Source organism: Giraffa tippelskirchi, chromosome 1 (assembly GCF_054371585.1).
Source record: "Giraffa tippelskirchi isolate mGirTip1 chromosome 1, T2T-mGirTip1v1.2.pri, whole genome shotgun sequence".
In the NCBI taxonomy this organism is placed as follows: domain Eukaryota; kingdom Metazoa; phylum Chordata; class Mammalia; order Artiodactyla; family Giraffidae; genus Giraffa; species Giraffa tippelskirchi.
In genome coordinates, this window is record NC_137275.1 from 182,746,678 (window position 1) to 182,763,210 (window position 16,533).

Consider the following 16,533-nt stretch of genomic DNA (forward strand, 5'->3'; position numbering starts at 1 on the left):
AGCCATTAGCTGGGCTATGACTCAGCTCTCCTGCCAGGGCAGGGTCAGACTAGGCTCCAAGGCCAGCAAGGTTTTTTGTAAGAAACTGGATCAGGGAAACTTGAACACCAGTGGGCTCCCTGGTCAGACTGTGCTGCCATCTTGTTTCTACAGAGTCCAAACAGAGCTACTGGTTTGAACTACTACTTGGACTCTACAGGTAGGCTCTGCCAAGATCCCCATGCTGGCTGTTACAGGCCCCTCATTCTTTCTCTGTCATCACTGGATTCCCAGTGGTTAAGCTCCCGAGTCCCCTGCAGTCCCCATGGAGTAAGACTGGAGTTGCTCCCAAGAAGCAACCTATGATGCTGGGGGAGCTGGATGTCCACCCTGGAAGAATAGCAGGCTCAGGGCAGACCTCTCCGTGTGGTGCTGTGCCAGCAATGCTGTCAGCATGGAGCTGCTTACACGGTTACCCTTCTCAATTTATCTCGGTCTCTAGAGCAGGGGGTGCTTTAGCCTCGTCCCCATGTTCCAGGATTTTCTCACTGGTGTCTTATCCATGAATAACTATTAGCTGCTGTTCTTGTGATGGGGAGCAGTCAAAATGGACTTATGTCACCATCTTGGTGATGTTCCCCTCTACTCAGCCTTTGTCAGCTTCATAATGTCTGCTTCACAGGTTTACTTTCAGACTTAACCATAGGGGAGGTGCCTGGTATACAGGAGGCCCTGACCAAATGCCGGTTCCTTCCACAGTGGGGCCCAGCCTCCAATCCTCCTTGCCTTACCAAATACGTAATCCTTTGCACACATCTCACTCCACTAGTAAAGATTCATGCACAAATGCCCACATCTCTAATATGCCAATTCATGCACAAATGCCCACATCTCTAATATGCCAATTCTGCTACCCAGAATGCCCTTCCCTGCCTCGCAAGCTTTCACTCATCCTTTAAAACCCAGCACAAACACCAGCCATCTAGCTCCTAGCTTTCACATAGTACTTCTCATACTTCATTTGTTTACACATTGGCCTGTCCCACATTGGCAAGGACCCATCTAAGTGATTCCTCGTTCAGGAAATACTGATGGACAGGGGCAGAACTCAGTATACAACATACTGCCACTGAAGTTAGGAATGGGAGTTTGAATGAATCTCACAAGAGTTCAGCAACTACTATTCCTATAGCTTCTAGGAACGTCAAGGGACACTGGTTTTCTCAGTACTATGACCTTAAATTCCCTGCCCTCCTCTGACTCCCCAGCTACCAGCTCAGGAAGCACCTGTCGCACCTCCTGCACTTGAAGCAGCTTGGAGCCAGAGATATGGACAGATGGAACCGAGAGTGCCTGGCTTTGATCCTCCAGGTTTGGAGGAAGGAACTGGAACTGAAACCCCCAAAGACCATGGCAGTGAGCAAGACCACCAAGAGTCCACCCAAGGGCAGCTCAGGCACCAAGCCCACCAGGCACTCGGTGCTCAAACAGATCTACGGTAACTGTCCTTCTGTGTACTTTATGGTCGCATCCCCGAAGTGTGTCGCCTCAGATTTTGAAACAGGATTTAATTACATTGGGCAAACCTCCATTTAGGTAGGAACTTCATTAAACAGCCAGGTACCAAGAGAATTCTCATCATATTTATGCCTCCCTTGCAGCATCTCTGGGTTGGAATTGGTTTCTGGGTTGGAATTGGTTTCACAAAGCATTCTGATCCCAACCAAGAGAGCCTTACTGCTAGGAGATCGTCTGCTGGGCTTCCTGACGGAAGCCTCACCACAGCAAGCTATCTAGACTGCTGCCTGTTTTCCCCTTAAATTCTCCAGTTAGAGGATCCCAGGTGCAGGCTGACCCTGCCTGCCTCATGCTGACCTTCTCTGCTCTTAGATAGCACAGAGCTGACTGTCTGTGGGAACACCCCAGATCCAAGCACTACAGTACATGCTTGTTTGGCAAATAAACTGCTGCATACTGAAACCCTTTCAGCTCTGGAAAAGTGCCTGACTTGCTCCTCAATGGTGGGAACAAAAGTTAAGGCACCTTCACAAACAGATCTGTGGCCCTGGCAGCAAAATCTCCAGACTTAACCCTGGACCTATGTGGTTCTCCACATCATACCTAATTTATCTTGGTGGACCTGCAAGCTCAAGCCTTCACCTCAAGTAAGAAATTCAGCACTTGGTCAGGCTACAGCTGTCATTGGTCAAAAATAGATAACTGTTGGTTGATTTCAGGTTCTCAAGAAGGGAAAGTACGTCAGCCCACAAGATCTTCAAAAGCCCACTCTGTGCTGGGTCTCAACTCAGGTAAGGCAGCCCCTACATGGGCAAAGCAGACAGGGGAGACCATGTGGGAAACACTTCCATTTTCTGTTTCATCCCCAAAGGTGGAGACATTAGAGCAGACTGCCAGGGGGTTCCAGTGGCCAGTTGATTTCAGGACTGCATGTTTTTCATCCCCCTTTCATGGCATTATCACAATAAACATCTCTTCTTCAGAAGAGACAAGTTATTTTTATAACCCAAAACTATTAACATTACCTCCAGTAGAAATAATAGATGGCACCTATTACTGATCACTTTACCATACTTGTTTACATACAGAAGGGCTAAATACAAATACTGTCATTCTTCAAAGTAATATCCTGGGAGTTCTTGTTCTGTTTTGGTTTCCCATTAAGATCCACCATCTCCTCCTCAAAGATGGGAAAAAGTCCCTTTACTACAAATTCTGGCTTTTGCCTTTTAGGGCCACCTTAAGAGGACATTTCGTATCTAATAGCAGGTCCAGCTCTGGTTCAACTGTCCACACTTTCACTGACACAGGAGCAGTTCAGGGAACTTTCTTTTTAGCCACAAAACAAGTGTCTTACTCAGGGCCCCTCCATTCATGCCAGCATTAAATGTGGGTGATAAGTTCAGTGCTGTCAGCAGTTAATGCCAGGTCTAGTGTTTCTCATAGGTGGCTATGGCAACACACTCCCCCCAGTCCCTGATCCACAGTCATCCGGCAGGAACAGGGTGCAGCTGGGGAGGTGAACAATGACTGTCAGCATGAACTTTAACATTCATTTAGTTTTTGATGGGGGAAAATCTGGAGATGGGGGGACAGTAATTACTACCAAAGCTTTAATAAGAGTTGGGCAGTTCATCTAACATAGGCAGGCTGATCAGGGCAATTAGAAACTCAAAGGAATCAGGCCCATAGTTCTAGGTTTAAAAGAAAGAAAAAAACACACACCTCTAGTTATCTTGAGTAAACTGAAGAATAGTTTCAAAAACAACTGTTAGACAAAATTACTTTAAGATGTAGCATTTTTGGTATTTTGGTATTTTACTCTCTCAAGAGAAAAGTCCAGGACTATCAAATCTTTAAAAATGAAGGTGTTTAACAGCATAAGAGGTTTTAAGTTAAAGGAATCACAGTTAAAGACAGAATAAACAAAATAAATAGCCAGTAGTTTCTTAGAACTTTATATGAATTATCAGCTTTATTCTACACTGGCTTGAAAATGGATGAGGACGGAAGAGAATCTTTTCCTGAAACCAACCTTGGGGGACAAAGGTTTTATGAGGCCCACCTACCTACCCACATTAATCATTAACCTGTGAATAAGGCTGATGGGCAGAGCAGCAAGCTAGTTAGCTGCAGCCCATGTTTTATTCAGAATACATGTCTATAAACTTCCATGAAATGGGCATGACTTGGACAGACATATTTGTTTCTGCAACATGGCATCACAGATGGCCAACTGAACCAAGGAAGACAGGCCATTTGTTTTAGTCTTTACCCTGAGTAGAAATTTTTGCTTTGAGGGACTTCCCTGGCAGTCTGCACTTCCATTGCAGGGGGCGTGGGTTCCATTCCCAGGTCAGGGATCTAAGATCCCACATTCCTTGAGGCACAGCCAAAAAGTTTAAAAATTTTTTAATTTTTTCTGCTTTGAGAATTCCATCGAGTTAAGGATGTCTGGCTTTTGTTCACTGTTTACTTAGCTCTAGTGCATTGTTGGACACATTGTAGGTGCTCAGATCTGAGTTAAGATTGTGGCTCCTAACCTTCAACTCAGGGAGAGATGTTAGTAGTGCTTTTCTCTCTTAAAAGGAATAGAAAGTTAGCTGGATAAAGCAAAGAAACAAACTCCTTGGACTGTTTCTTTACATGCATCCAGGAAACAAACAATTGCATTCTCCCTAGTCTTCCCACCCACCTGCAAACCACCTACACCCACACAGAGCAGCAGCATAGTAATGGATCAGAGAACATATATAGAGAGAGTGAGCGAGCGAGAGAAATGTCCCAAATTTGGGGGCCCATCTCATTAAAATAAAAACTTCCTCTAAAAAAATCCCATTCCAATGAATGGAATAACCAAGGCTTAGTAAAAATGGTACCCCCAGTATGAATGCAGAATATCCCTGCCCACCTATAGAGGGGTATGCAGATAAGAAGATGACTTGATATACAGCAAAGCAGCCAGAAAACATCAGAGTTCCAGAACAGTTCACTTCAGCTTTATTAACAGTAATAAAAACAGAAGAGAACTATTATCTTTGTAACTTTTTAAAACAACTACTCACCTTTCATGCTTGCTTCTTTGCTTCACAGCAAGTTAGGAGCAACACTCAGCAATACAGCCTCCGCAGGGTCTCTTAACTCCTTGGGGCCTCAGCATCCTCATTTGTTAAGTGAGAGGATTGAGCGCACCACGAGTTGTCCAACTGTAGCATCCTGTAACTCTGAGTTTAAAGTCATAAAAAGACCTATGGCTGATTCTTTTTGATGTACGACAGAAAGCCACAAAATCCTGTAAAGCAGTTATCCTTCAATTAAAAAAATAAAGTGGCAAAAAAAAAAATCCACTTGAAGTTTGATATGCATATTATTCTGACACATGAATTGTTTTCAAAGGAACCTGTTTTCTAGAATGGACTGTAGCCAAGTGTGTGGCACAGGGCAGGTTAGAAGAAAACAGGTATATATGTGTCATGTTAAGAGGAGATGCAAAGAAAGCAGCATCATAGTGGTTATTCCAAGCAAACTGAAGACCTACGTTCCAGTCCTAGCTCCTCAGGCACCTGCCCCCTCACAGTCAAGGTTCTTCCTTAAAAAGATGTCAGATATCTTTGAGAGGATGGAAAAGGAGGGGCTGATGTCATCCTGTCTCTGTACCATAAACCAGCCAGCACCTTATTAGGGCCCCATGGATAGTCCAAACCTAAACCCCTTTTCCTCCTCACCAATGAACTCTGCCCTTCGGCATTAATAATTTGAGTATCTATCTGTTATTTAACAGTGAGCAACTTGCAGTGTATTCACCTTCTTGAGAACAGTGGAAGATCACAGAATTTTTCTTACAACCTGCAATCAGCTAACCCATCAAGAAACAAACTAAAGCTTCGACTGCCTGAGGAGGAAGGCTGTGCCCAGAGGGCTCGAATAGCTAGTGCAGACTTCAAGTTCTCGGATTAGCTTTTACACTTTAGGCAACTTTACTATCCCAAAGCCTTATTAGCCTGAAAATGTGGTAACAACTGAAAGGAAATGTGTTTTCCTTCTGCTCTCACATAGCACTGTTTTGTAAATTCTTCACCTGCACTGAAAGGACCAGGGTACTCCATACCTGTGCAGAACTGCCCGTCTGCCTCCACCTCAGTAGGGCTGGAAAAGAAGACTTTATAGTAACAATGAATCTACGTAGAACCAAGAAAAGGGAGCACTGAAGATGCTGCTGGGTTGGGATTTCTCCTGCCAGCTGGTCCAAGCCTGGCTTTGTTGACTTCAGTCTGAAGAACCTAAATGAGATGGGGAGGACCCTGGCCCACAGCAACTGCCTTCAGCTCACTACTTTTCTGCAATCAAATGCAATGGACTTCATTACAGACACATCCTGTTACTCTAATATCATGTTTTAATTTTTAGACCAGAGTCATGACCCAGTGTTTGCTTTTAGAAATTGTAAGACTGTACTAGGTATACTGTTGATGGCTTACATTTTACAGTGTCCGTGTCAACCTCTGAAGGCCACAGGTTGCTGCCGTGTCGTCTCTGAACGGCGTTCCTTCTGCTGAGCACCAGCGGCTGCACCTCAGCACCAAGGCCTCAGTCAGCAGGCCTACAGACCAGGTCATTCACACACAGGGTGCCAGTTCGGGCCTTAACCTACTTCTATTTTCTGCCTGACCTGCAGAGGTGAGCCGTCGTGTCAAATTGCCATTCCTCTGGCACTGTGCGAACTATGCGTTCCAGCTCTTGAAGAACATCTGGTTTAAATAAAATCAGTGATTATGGGCTTCTTCATATCTTTTAAGGGCAAAGCTACTAGGAATGTGGACAGGCAGAAACAATGACATATTAGCTCACAAGTATTTCTAGGACTGCTTCTGTTTTAAGATTACTGCCACCCCTGTCCTGACAGTAAGAGATCAGAAACAATAAAGTGTTAAACTCTTGGATTTTTTTTTTTTTTACAGTTGGCTATCATTATTGTGAAAATGATTATAAGAAAAATTATAATCACTAGTAGAGAAATCATTTTTTAAGAGTTTTGCAGCTCAGACCAAATACCACTTAGGTATAGGAACATTCACAACAATGGGAGTACTGTCTTGAAATCCTGCTAGAAATCCTCTGTAAACAACACAACTCCATAGTGAGAAGCAACCACTCCCAAATCAAACCAAACCAAAAACTAGTCTGTTGCTGTCTGAATGAACTGGGACTGAAAACACAGAGAATGAAGTCTGCCTAGATGAAGCCACAAAGATTCAGCTGGTTTCTGAAGACTATAACAGAAGGTACCATATTATTGCTCTGTATTTTATATATACTTAGCTATGAACTGTGGTGTTGGAGAAGACTCTTGAGAGTCCCATGGACTGCAAGGAGATCCAACCAGTCCATCCTAAAGGAGATCAGCCCTGGGTATTCACTGGAAGGACTGATGTTGAAGCTGAAACTCCAATACTTTTTACTTTGGCCACCGCATGCAAAGAGTTGACTCATTGGAAAAGACCCTGATGCTGGGAAAGATTGAAGGTGGGAGGAGAAGGGGACGACAAAGGATGAGATGGTTGGATGGCATCACCGACTCAATGGACATGAGCTTGAGTAAGTTCCGCGAGTTGGTGATGGACAGGGAGGCCTGGCGTGCTGCAATTCATGGGGTCACAAAGAGTCGGACACGACTGAGTGACTGAACTGACTGACTGACTGATGAGGATGTATACACTTAACCACACATCACACACTAGTCCAAGAAGCCAGCCTGTGCATCAGTGGCAACTCCCAAGCATTCTCTTCCTGTTTCAGTGCAAAGGAATGTTCATAAACAGCTTCTTTAAAAGCTCAGCTTTAATGACAAACATTTATTACATCAGTCTCTCTTCAAAATTAGATGTGAATAAACAGTTTCGAACAGAGGTGCTGCAGTGCCTCTTCAATACACTGTACTCAATGCGTTGGGGCCCTGGGGATGCCCAGTTATGTACACATTGAAGCAATAATGTAAGTCCGTGAGCCACTGCTCCTGCACACCTCCACTCTTCAATGTCTGCAAAGAAAACAAGAATAATGTGAGACTGGTACCAAAACTGCTTCCTGATGCTTTTTATCACACCCAAACAAGATCTCAAGAGTCCCTTGCAGTAGTATCATCATCTATAAATCACCACAGGAAATCTCACTGAGAAGGGAACCTATTACTGGGGAATTACCACAGGGAGTTAAAACTCCTAGTTTCACCCTCAAGCACAAGTGCTACCAGTTTCTTGTTGGGTCTCTTCCCTCCCACCTCTGCTAGGCACTAATGAAACTGCACCGTTAACCACCCCTCGCTCGCTCTCTGCCCTTCGGCATCCTAGAACCTCATGATCTCTGCATTAACATCCACTGAGAATAATAATTCTACAGGACTCAATTTGTCACTCTCATACAGATGGGCTGACTCTCCCAATTCTTGACTTCCTTCTATTTCTGAATTCTGCTTCATCTTCCATTGCTGACGAGATTCAGAATACATCCTATGTTTATGCATGTATAAGCTCTATTACTCTGAAGTATTATTACATATACCAATTAATAACTTCCTCCAATCAAAAAACCTCATTTCAACTCTCCAAACCAAAACACCCAAATGAATCCTTAAGAAACAGAGCTGCCTGCCCCAGGTCAACAGAGAACCAACTGTTAGACAAAGCTGAAGCCTACAACTTCCAGCTTCTTCCCCCTCTCCAGTGATCTAAGTGACTAGAAATGGGTCTGCAGTTTATTCCTGCTAAATTTCCTTAATGACAGCTAACATTCGTTGGGTACTTAATAAATGTCAGTTACAGTATAAACTTTACTTGGATGATTTCATTTAATGGTCAACAAAACCCAACAAAGTTGCTACAGCTAGGGAAACAAGCTCAGATAGGTTAAAAAAAAAAAACTTGCCAAATCATCACAGTCAATCAATACAATCTGTATCACAATCCAAGTAGGACTGACTTTGATGCCTGTACCTTTTCCAACTAAGCTGCCTGCCACCTTAATTTAGTTGGAGTATTTTAAGGCATTTAGTGCTGATTCTGGAATCAGTGACAGTTACCAGACGCCAGGGGAAGTCCTAAGAAACCACCGCACTGGGCTTAATCCCAGGAGTCTGTCAAGGTGCAGGAGCCCTGGCCTCCCACAACCACTTCCGTGCCCATGAATCTGGTACGAGCAGTAGACAGTCCTGTACGTGCTTCTTACTGTGATATTCTTGATGATCTGCTGCACCAAGATGGCGTTGGTCAACATGTGAGTCCTGAGGGGTGCGTGCTGCAGCAACAGGCGGAGCAGCTGGCCCACCACAGGCAGCTCCTCAGGCCCAGCTCTGTTCACCCGCAGGCTCTGCAGCATCAACCTGAGGACTCGAGGCAAGAGGGCCAGCACGGAGACACAGACCCCCCAGAGCTTGTCCCTGCAAAATAAAGAAACATGTCAGTGAAAGGACACATACAGGAGAGGGGCCCTTTCCATACTTCCCAAGAATGAAAAATGTCCTTTTAATGAGAAAGTGTTTTCTGATAAAACCCCACAAACCAAAACTAGGAAGAGCTGAGTTTCATGAGAGCTAAGTAAGCAAATGCAGTGAAGAATTAGCTGCCTTCCCCTATTTTAGGGGTTTCAGAAAGCCTAGCAAGCAGCATTTTCCTAGGCAAGACATTCTTGAAGCCCTAGTGATCATTTTTAACACAGAATTCACCAGAAAACAGAAAGACCTGTACATACATATTATTCTCTACCAGTAGCATTATTCAACTGTTGTACAATACCAAAGGTCAAAGGGGAAAGAATATCCCACTGGTAAAAGAGAAAAGAAGCTCATGAAACTCTAAGCCTCTGACCTGGATTCTGAGCTTCTTCAATGTGTTAGAACAGGGCAAATTTGCAGAGAAATGTGTGCTCACAAGGAACCAAAAGGGATCTGAGAAAACAGCCTGTCAGGGAACTATCATGGGCCAGAGACAGTAAATCTAAATTTCAGTGAGCATCATTCTTTTGATAACTTTATAGAACAGGAACAAAAATGTTTTATGAGAGCAGTAAATGGTCTAACCACAGTCTAGAAAAGTGTCAATTAAATGGAGGGAAAGTCCACGGGCTGCTAAAGGCTCTGATCTTAGTCTGTTATGGTTTCAAGAGTGCATATCAAGAGTGCATAACTGTCCCAGTCCCAAGACTTTCTAAGAAAACCTGACTACCTCTAGACACAGAAGCAGCAACCCTTTCACCATATGACCTCCCTCCCAAGTCCACATACAACAACTGCATCAAAGGTGGATACTGAATCCATCCTAAGGCAACCAGATCCTCTCACTGGAGACTTTATTCAGCCTGTGGACTCATGTACAGCCAGGTCAGGACAGCCATGTGCAAGAAGAAAAGAGAAAGTCAGACTGAAAGACACAGTTAATGATGAGGCAAAGGCACAGAGATGATAACTACACAATCTAGAAGAGAAAAGACTAGAGAAAGCCACTTTGGTTCTTGTTGGGTTTCAAATTCCTACCTGCACAATTCCTACCCTTTAGGGTTTTGTGGGGGTTTTTGTTTTTTTAAAAAACAAGTCACTACTGTAATGACCCAATATAGTCATTTTCTACTTGAACTTGAGTGGATTTCAAATAACTGTGGGTCAAAACTTCTAAAAGGACTCATGGATTCTACATCATACCAAATTAAGTATACTGAAGGGATGAGTAGTTTAGAATTTCACCTTCATACACCACAATTAAAGAAAACTGTCAGGTCAAAAAGAAGATGACCTGGGGAACCACAAACGTTGGAAGCAATACCATTTGAAGAGTCATTCTTAGGTTTTAATGTCATGTACAAAAATAACTGTACTTAACCATAAATTTAAAGGACAGAACCGGGACCAATGAAGTTGAGATTTTAGCTCAACAGAGAACAATGGTTCTAAACCACTCTAAAGGAACTGATGAAAGTCCAATATTTCATATATAATTTTCAGGAGTTCCACTAACTGCAAACTTCTGATATATTCTTGTCAGATAATACCAACCAATCCTCCACCCCCTAAACACAGAGAAATATGGATAATATACTTAAAAAAAAAAAATACAGCCAAGCTCAAAAGCTAGAATGGTGAACTCTCTAGGTGCCAGAAACTGACAGAACTCCTATAGATACACAGGGGCACAGAACTGGATGTGGGCTTTTAGGACTCGTTTTCAACAGCCAATAGCGTTGGAAGATAAGGCTTCAGCCCCGGGTATAGAAGGTCGGGAGCTAGAACTGGCCTCCCTGCAGAGAGCTGGAAGCCAGGAAAAGGCAAATATGAAACTGCCCCATAGGGAGGTCTCCACAGACTCTCACAACAGATGAATTCAGAGAAAGTTACACAACCTCAAACATGAGGCTGTTTCTTCATCCCCACGAGACAATTTCTAGAGCCTGACCTGCTCCCCAAAACAAGGGAGAATTCCCACACCAGACAAACAGTGAACAAAACAGACAAGAAACTTAACACCAATGAATGAAGAATAAGCAAGAATGACAAAGAGCCAAGTAAAAACTCAAAACGGATCAAAGAGAAAATAATAGCTGACAAAATAAAAACTCGACAGAAGGGTTAAAGAATTAGCAAAATGGAAGATGTTAAGAGAGGACAGAATCAGATGCTCCCTGTGTTTAAAAGGAGTTTTTAGGAGAGAACAGAAACAGTGGGTGAGATAATAGAAATAAAAACAGTACTTCCCATACCTGAAAGAAAAAAAACAACAACACTGTCTTCAGATTAAAGGAGTGAAGTAAGTCTCAAGCAGGGTAAATAATAACAAACCTACACTAGGATATAACCGGACTTTCAAGACAACAAAGAGAAAAGAGTCAAAAACCATAGAAAAGAACAGACTACTATCTGCAAGACAAGAGGGCTCAGCTGAACAGCAGATCTTTCATTTATTAACAGAGTCCAGGAAACAATACAACAGTTTCTTCAGAGCACTGTGGCCACAGTTTTGAATACCTCAATTGGTCGAGCCCGATTTTTTGGTTAGCACTTGTGAAATCAAAAGTTCCCAGTAGTTTGACTGGCACTCTCATTATCTGTAATCTCACAATTACCTTGTGTAAGAGGGTAGGAGCAGCCCAAAAGGGAAACTTAAGTACCTAAGGCTCTGGCTGCCAGCCCTTTCTTGTGCCTAAGTAATGTCATCTGGAGATGCACATGGTCCTGGTAGTATCAAACTTTCCAATACCCAGCACAAAACACTTTTAAAACAGAATTTTTAAACAGGCAAAGTGTATTAAATACACTGAGTTTTGTTCAGTACAACCACATACAATCAAAGCAGAATGTTCTGTAAGAAACTAAGAAGACCTCTGAAACATCTTATAAGTGTATCACAAAGGGTCTATATTTCAAGTGACAGGAAATGACAAATAGCAAAATACCTATTTCATAAATGAGGATGCTCATTATAAAATTTTTATAACCCTGAGAAGTTCCTTGCTATTTACAAAGGCTTTTCTTGAGCTATGAGACCTAAAGTTTGATGATGTGTAAGAAAAGTACCATCAGATCTATTTATGTGTAAATTTTACAGGATATTAACAGTGAGATCTACCAAGTTTTAAAAACACACAACACTTTGTGGGAAAAATCCCAATCAGTAAGTTATAGTACATTCATAAAACGGAATACTACAGAGCAAGGGTACCAGACCACAGCCAATCCTGCTTGCAGCCTGTATTTGTAAATAAAATTTTATTGGAACACAGCCACACCTATTCATTTATGTATCATCTGATGCTGCTTTCATAGGATCAGGGAGTGCTGAGTAGTTGTGACAAGACTTTATGGTTTGAAAAACCTAAAATATTCACCATCTGACTTTACATAGAAAGAAGTTTGCTGACTCCTGGTAGAGAGAAACAAAATGAATTACATCCTTAAATCAACATGAGTAACTCTCACAATGATGATGAAAATCAAGTCACAAAAAATACACTATGATTCCTTTTATATCAAACTCTTAAAACATGCAAAACAAAAATGAATTGTTTATAAATGCACTTAAAATTTTTAAATAAAAAGGCAGGGAAGTGACTTACACAGAAGTGATCTCTGGAGGTGTAAAAGAGAAATGTAACTATAGAAAGGACATGGATAGAGTGCATGCTGACGATGTTCTATTCCTAAACCTCGAATTTGGCTAAATGGATGTTCAGTTTATACTCTTTAAGCTATTTTAATGTTTTATACAATCATATGTATGACATATTTCTATGACAATTAAAAGCTCAAAAAAGACTTGAAAAGCAAATGTCAAAATGTGACAGAATGATTTTTATTTTCTTGTATGTGCTCATCTCTTAAGACTGTTTAAAAACCTTCTTGCAATCAACTGTTAATAGCATACCAAAAAGAACGTAAGCATGAGAACACTTTTTGAAAATGAAAGGGAAATCTTCCATATTATCCTAGAAGCTTTAGTCTAAAACTTATATAGGAGCAAAAGTAATTAAAAACACCAGCATCTTAGAACAATTTCCTTAAACCCATGAATTTAAAATTTGACTCTGGCTAGTTCTAATGAAGCCCAAACAAAATACAAAGGCTCGTATTAATAAGTCCATCCTTCTAAAACATAGAATTTTTTTCTTGCCAGATCTATAGCAAAGTTAGGGAAAGCTCCCAAGAAACTCTGTAATACCATTTAACTTTTCAAATTTGTAGCTTACAAGAAAAAACAAAAACTAAGACTGCTATACCACATCACAAAGGGGATTCACAAAAGAACAAAGAAGCAGCTAGCTAGGGATATACAAACTCTAAAAGAGAATTAGATTCTGGAAATATCTTCAATGGATTGACTGACTGAAGGGAGTTGAACAAGTAGGAAAAAAATTAAAGCTTAAGAGTACAAAACTGTTACCTTTTTCTTAGATGTTCTGCTTCTCCTTTCTCTAAAGTAAGCAGAAAATAAAGAAGACTGTAGCAACAAGAAGCCAGAAACGGCAGCAGAGTTTCACTAAGCACACATGTATGATCCAGGAGCTTACAGATAACACCCAAAACACAGCCAGCTGTGCTGTCAGGAATTACAGTCAATCCAACCTAGGCAAAGAAAATGAGGTTAATGACCTCTTCACAACAGCCCTTCTCCCCAGAATAAAAACAAATACCATCACATGGACAGTTAACCTCCCATCACTACTAGTGGCTCAGATGGTAAAGAATCTGCCTGCAATGTGGGAGACCCAGGTTTAATCCCTGGTTTGGGAAGATCCCCCAGAGAAGGGAATGGCAACCTACTCCAATATCCTTGCTGGAGAATCCCATGGACACAGGAGCCTGGCAGGCTACAGTCCATGGGGTCACACAGTTGGAGATGACTTAATAACTACACTACTACTACTACTGGTGGAAATTAGTATAACCACAATACATGCCATGCCACCTACCACATCTTAAGGTCCTGTTTTCCTTTGACAACTTAACTGCTACCTGAAATGACTTTGAAAATATTTAAACTCAAGAAATACTATCAATCCAATCCCCCGCATCCCCTTCAAGACAAAGTCTCTTAAATTTTCTAGGTGTTACAATTTCTACTGTTGGTCAGAAATATTATTTAAAAAGATTATTTCATGAATCCAAAGAAAATCTTGATACTAACAATCACATTTACATGATCCTGAGTATTCAGACTAGAAAACGCTAATCTGGTACCACCCCCATCCCAGGAGATTAAATGCACAAGCCAGAGTTCATTTTACAATTATCCTTTCCCTGCCCTTGATTTAACCGGTCATTCAGATATAACCAAAGAAAATCATCTGCACTGGAGTAAGGTAATACTATACTTACTCTTGCCTGCCTCACTGCCCCAAACCCAGACACGGGACATCATGGTACACTAGCTCACCTGGACTCTACTGTATAAACAGTCATTAAGGTGGACTCTAACTTGTAACTGTAAGTATACATAGTTAAAATCTCCTGCAAGCAACTGTTGAGTAATCATAGTCTGCAGGCTCGGAGGTCTTAACCTTTCTACCAGGCTGTCTGAAGAAAGTGACCAAGACTGAATGGAATATGCTGATCTTGGAACAGTGAATGTAATCAAAGGAGGGCATACATTTCTAGAGTGGAAGTTAAAAAAAAAAAAAAAGATGGGGATCTTTGGAGATACAATGTATATAGATTGGAAGTTTGATAGCAGGAAGAAAAGGGTCCTGAGAATTCAAAGTGGTAGTCTTCCAACTCGAGGGAAGTAAAGAAAAGGGGGTACGAATGTGCCTATAAAATTATCCAAACAAGTGACAGTCCCTTGAAGAAAACCTTGGGGGCTCTCCCTTGCACTGTAATATATCATTATACTAAAAAGTCAAAGATCAAAGTGTAAAGGTTGGAAGAAGTTAAAAGCAAAACCCAGGCATACCTAATAAGAATTCAATAACAATGGGAACTAGAGACACCCACAGGCCAAAAGACAAGTCAGTTTCATGGCTAAGCTCACTGTTTCCAGTGACCAGGCCTTAAGCCTGTGAGGTGACAGGCCTACTCCACACCTCACCCCTTCTAGGTATGACACTAGGCACATGTTCATGAAAGCATTTCAAGTCAGAAAGACCCAAGGTATCATTTTAAGGTCTTTCATTGCTCATATGTAGAGTAAGGTCCTGGGAAAAGCAGGGGATTTCCCTAAGGTCACAGAATTAATTAGCAATAGCCAGCAAACAAACCAAGATTTCTCAGTTCTCACCACAGATGAGAGGCCGTGAAATTGTTAAGCTTAGATTTCTGTACACTCACTCTCTCCCCGATTATGGCAAACCAAATCTTAAAACAGTGAATCTCTATGCTTTTTGTGTAACAGAAAAAAATTTTAAGTATATTTACCAAATGCTTACTGATGGCACTCTGCAGGACGTCAAAGCTTTGGCTTCGGACAGGGACAACCAATAAATTGTGACAAACTGTCTGTCAGAAAGGAGAAAATCAGAACCAAATCAGTACCAAATCAGAACATTGTAGGTCAGAAACAAGTCCAATAGTTTTTTTTAAACCTATTTGCTATACATATTAAAAAGAAACTCAACAAAAAGTGACTCTAAAGATGCAAACATCAAACAATCAATCTTCATATATATGGGCTAATTTTCCAAATAATTCATTTATTAAATACTTACTGAGCACTGTGGAGAAGGAAATGGCAACTCACTCTGGTATTCTTGCATGGAGAATTCCATGGACAGAGGAGTCTGACAAGCTACCGAATATGGGGTCACAAAGAGTTGGACACGACTGAGTGACTACCACACAAACTGAGCTAGTCTTATCAGGCGCTACACATAGGAATGAAAGAATGAGAAACCTGTCTTACAGCCCTCGGGTAGCTTACAATCTATCAAGGTAGAGCCTACATTCCCATTAAGAAAGTGCTACAATAGGGAGGTCTCAGTGATGTAAACAAAGAGCTGACAAAAGCCTTTCTCCCATTTGGTAGAAAAATACATCATTGAAAAAAACATGATCCAGAAAACAGAAATACCATGTGCAAATTATGCTGCCTCTTATTCCCTAAAGGTAAAAGAACAGTCTATAAGGAAGAAAAATATGAATGAGATGGGAATCAAATCTCTAGTATTTTTAATTTTCTAAGATCTCAAGAAAACAAGAAGCAGAATGACAGCAACAAGTCCTTCGGAGAATCACAACACAACTCCAGAAGCTGATGGAATGCAGTACCAAAAATGAAGTATGTAGAAAAACCCCATGGGGAGACAAAGATAAGGCTAGTGGAAAGAAAAATATGACTCTAGGAAGAAAAGGAATAGTCAAGATAAATTCAAGAGAACTGTCAATCTCAAAAATCAACAGTATCTGCATTATGTCTCTGTAAAACCTCTTGCAGAGTGATACTAGAGTTGTCACAGGGCAATTGTCTTCTCTTTTAAACCTGTAGGTAACAATGTAAACAGGATATTTTCAATGCCATATTCCTACTTCAAAATGAGCACAGTGAATATTATCATTCATAAAAGGTA

General features: G+C 41.4%; 2 protein-coding genes across 15 annotated transcripts in view; one reads left to right on the forward strand and one right to left on the reverse strand.

Moving 5' to 3' along the window:
* Positions 1 to 6,437, forward strand: part of INVS (inversin) — a 126,191-nt gene extending 119,754 nt beyond the window's left edge. For 6 of the 7 annotated variants that reach the window (XM_081512303.1, XM_081512327.1, XM_081512335.1 and 3 more), the window contains 3 exons: positions 1,248 to 1,477; positions 2,217 to 2,288; positions 5,279 to 6,437. In XM_081512303.1, coding sequence (XP_081368429.1) covers positions 1,248 to 1,477; positions 2,217 to 2,288; positions 5,279 to 5,454 — 478 coding nt within the window. In that variant the 3' untranslated portion in view covers positions 5,455 to 6,437. Of the gene's footprint in view, positions 1 to 1,247; positions 1,484 to 2,216; positions 2,289 to 5,278 lie in introns of all 7 variants that reach the window. The other variant, XM_081512329.1, reaches the window with a different exon arrangement.
* An 883-nt stretch (positions 6,438 to 7,320) lies between these two features.
* The window catches only part of TEX10 (testis expressed 10), a 46,838-nt gene continuing 37,625 nt past the window's right edge, over positions 7,321 to 16,533 (reverse strand). For 5 of the 8 annotated variants that reach the window (XM_081512402.1, XM_081512375.1, XM_081512382.1 and 2 more), the window contains 4 exons: positions 15,386 to 15,466; positions 13,416 to 13,597; positions 8,719 to 8,929; positions 7,321 to 7,534 (listed from right to left, as the gene is read on the reverse strand). In XM_081512402.1, the coding sequence (XP_081368528.1) occupies positions 7,421 to 7,534; positions 8,719 to 8,929; positions 13,416 to 13,597; positions 15,386 to 15,466 (588 nt within the window). In that variant the 3' untranslated portion in view covers positions 7,321 to 7,420. Of the gene's footprint in view, positions 7,535 to 8,711; positions 8,930 to 13,415; positions 13,625 to 15,360; positions 15,467 to 16,533 lie in introns of all 8 variants that reach the window. The other 3 variants (XM_081512391.1, XM_081512359.1, XR_014060191.1) reach the window with 2 other exon arrangements.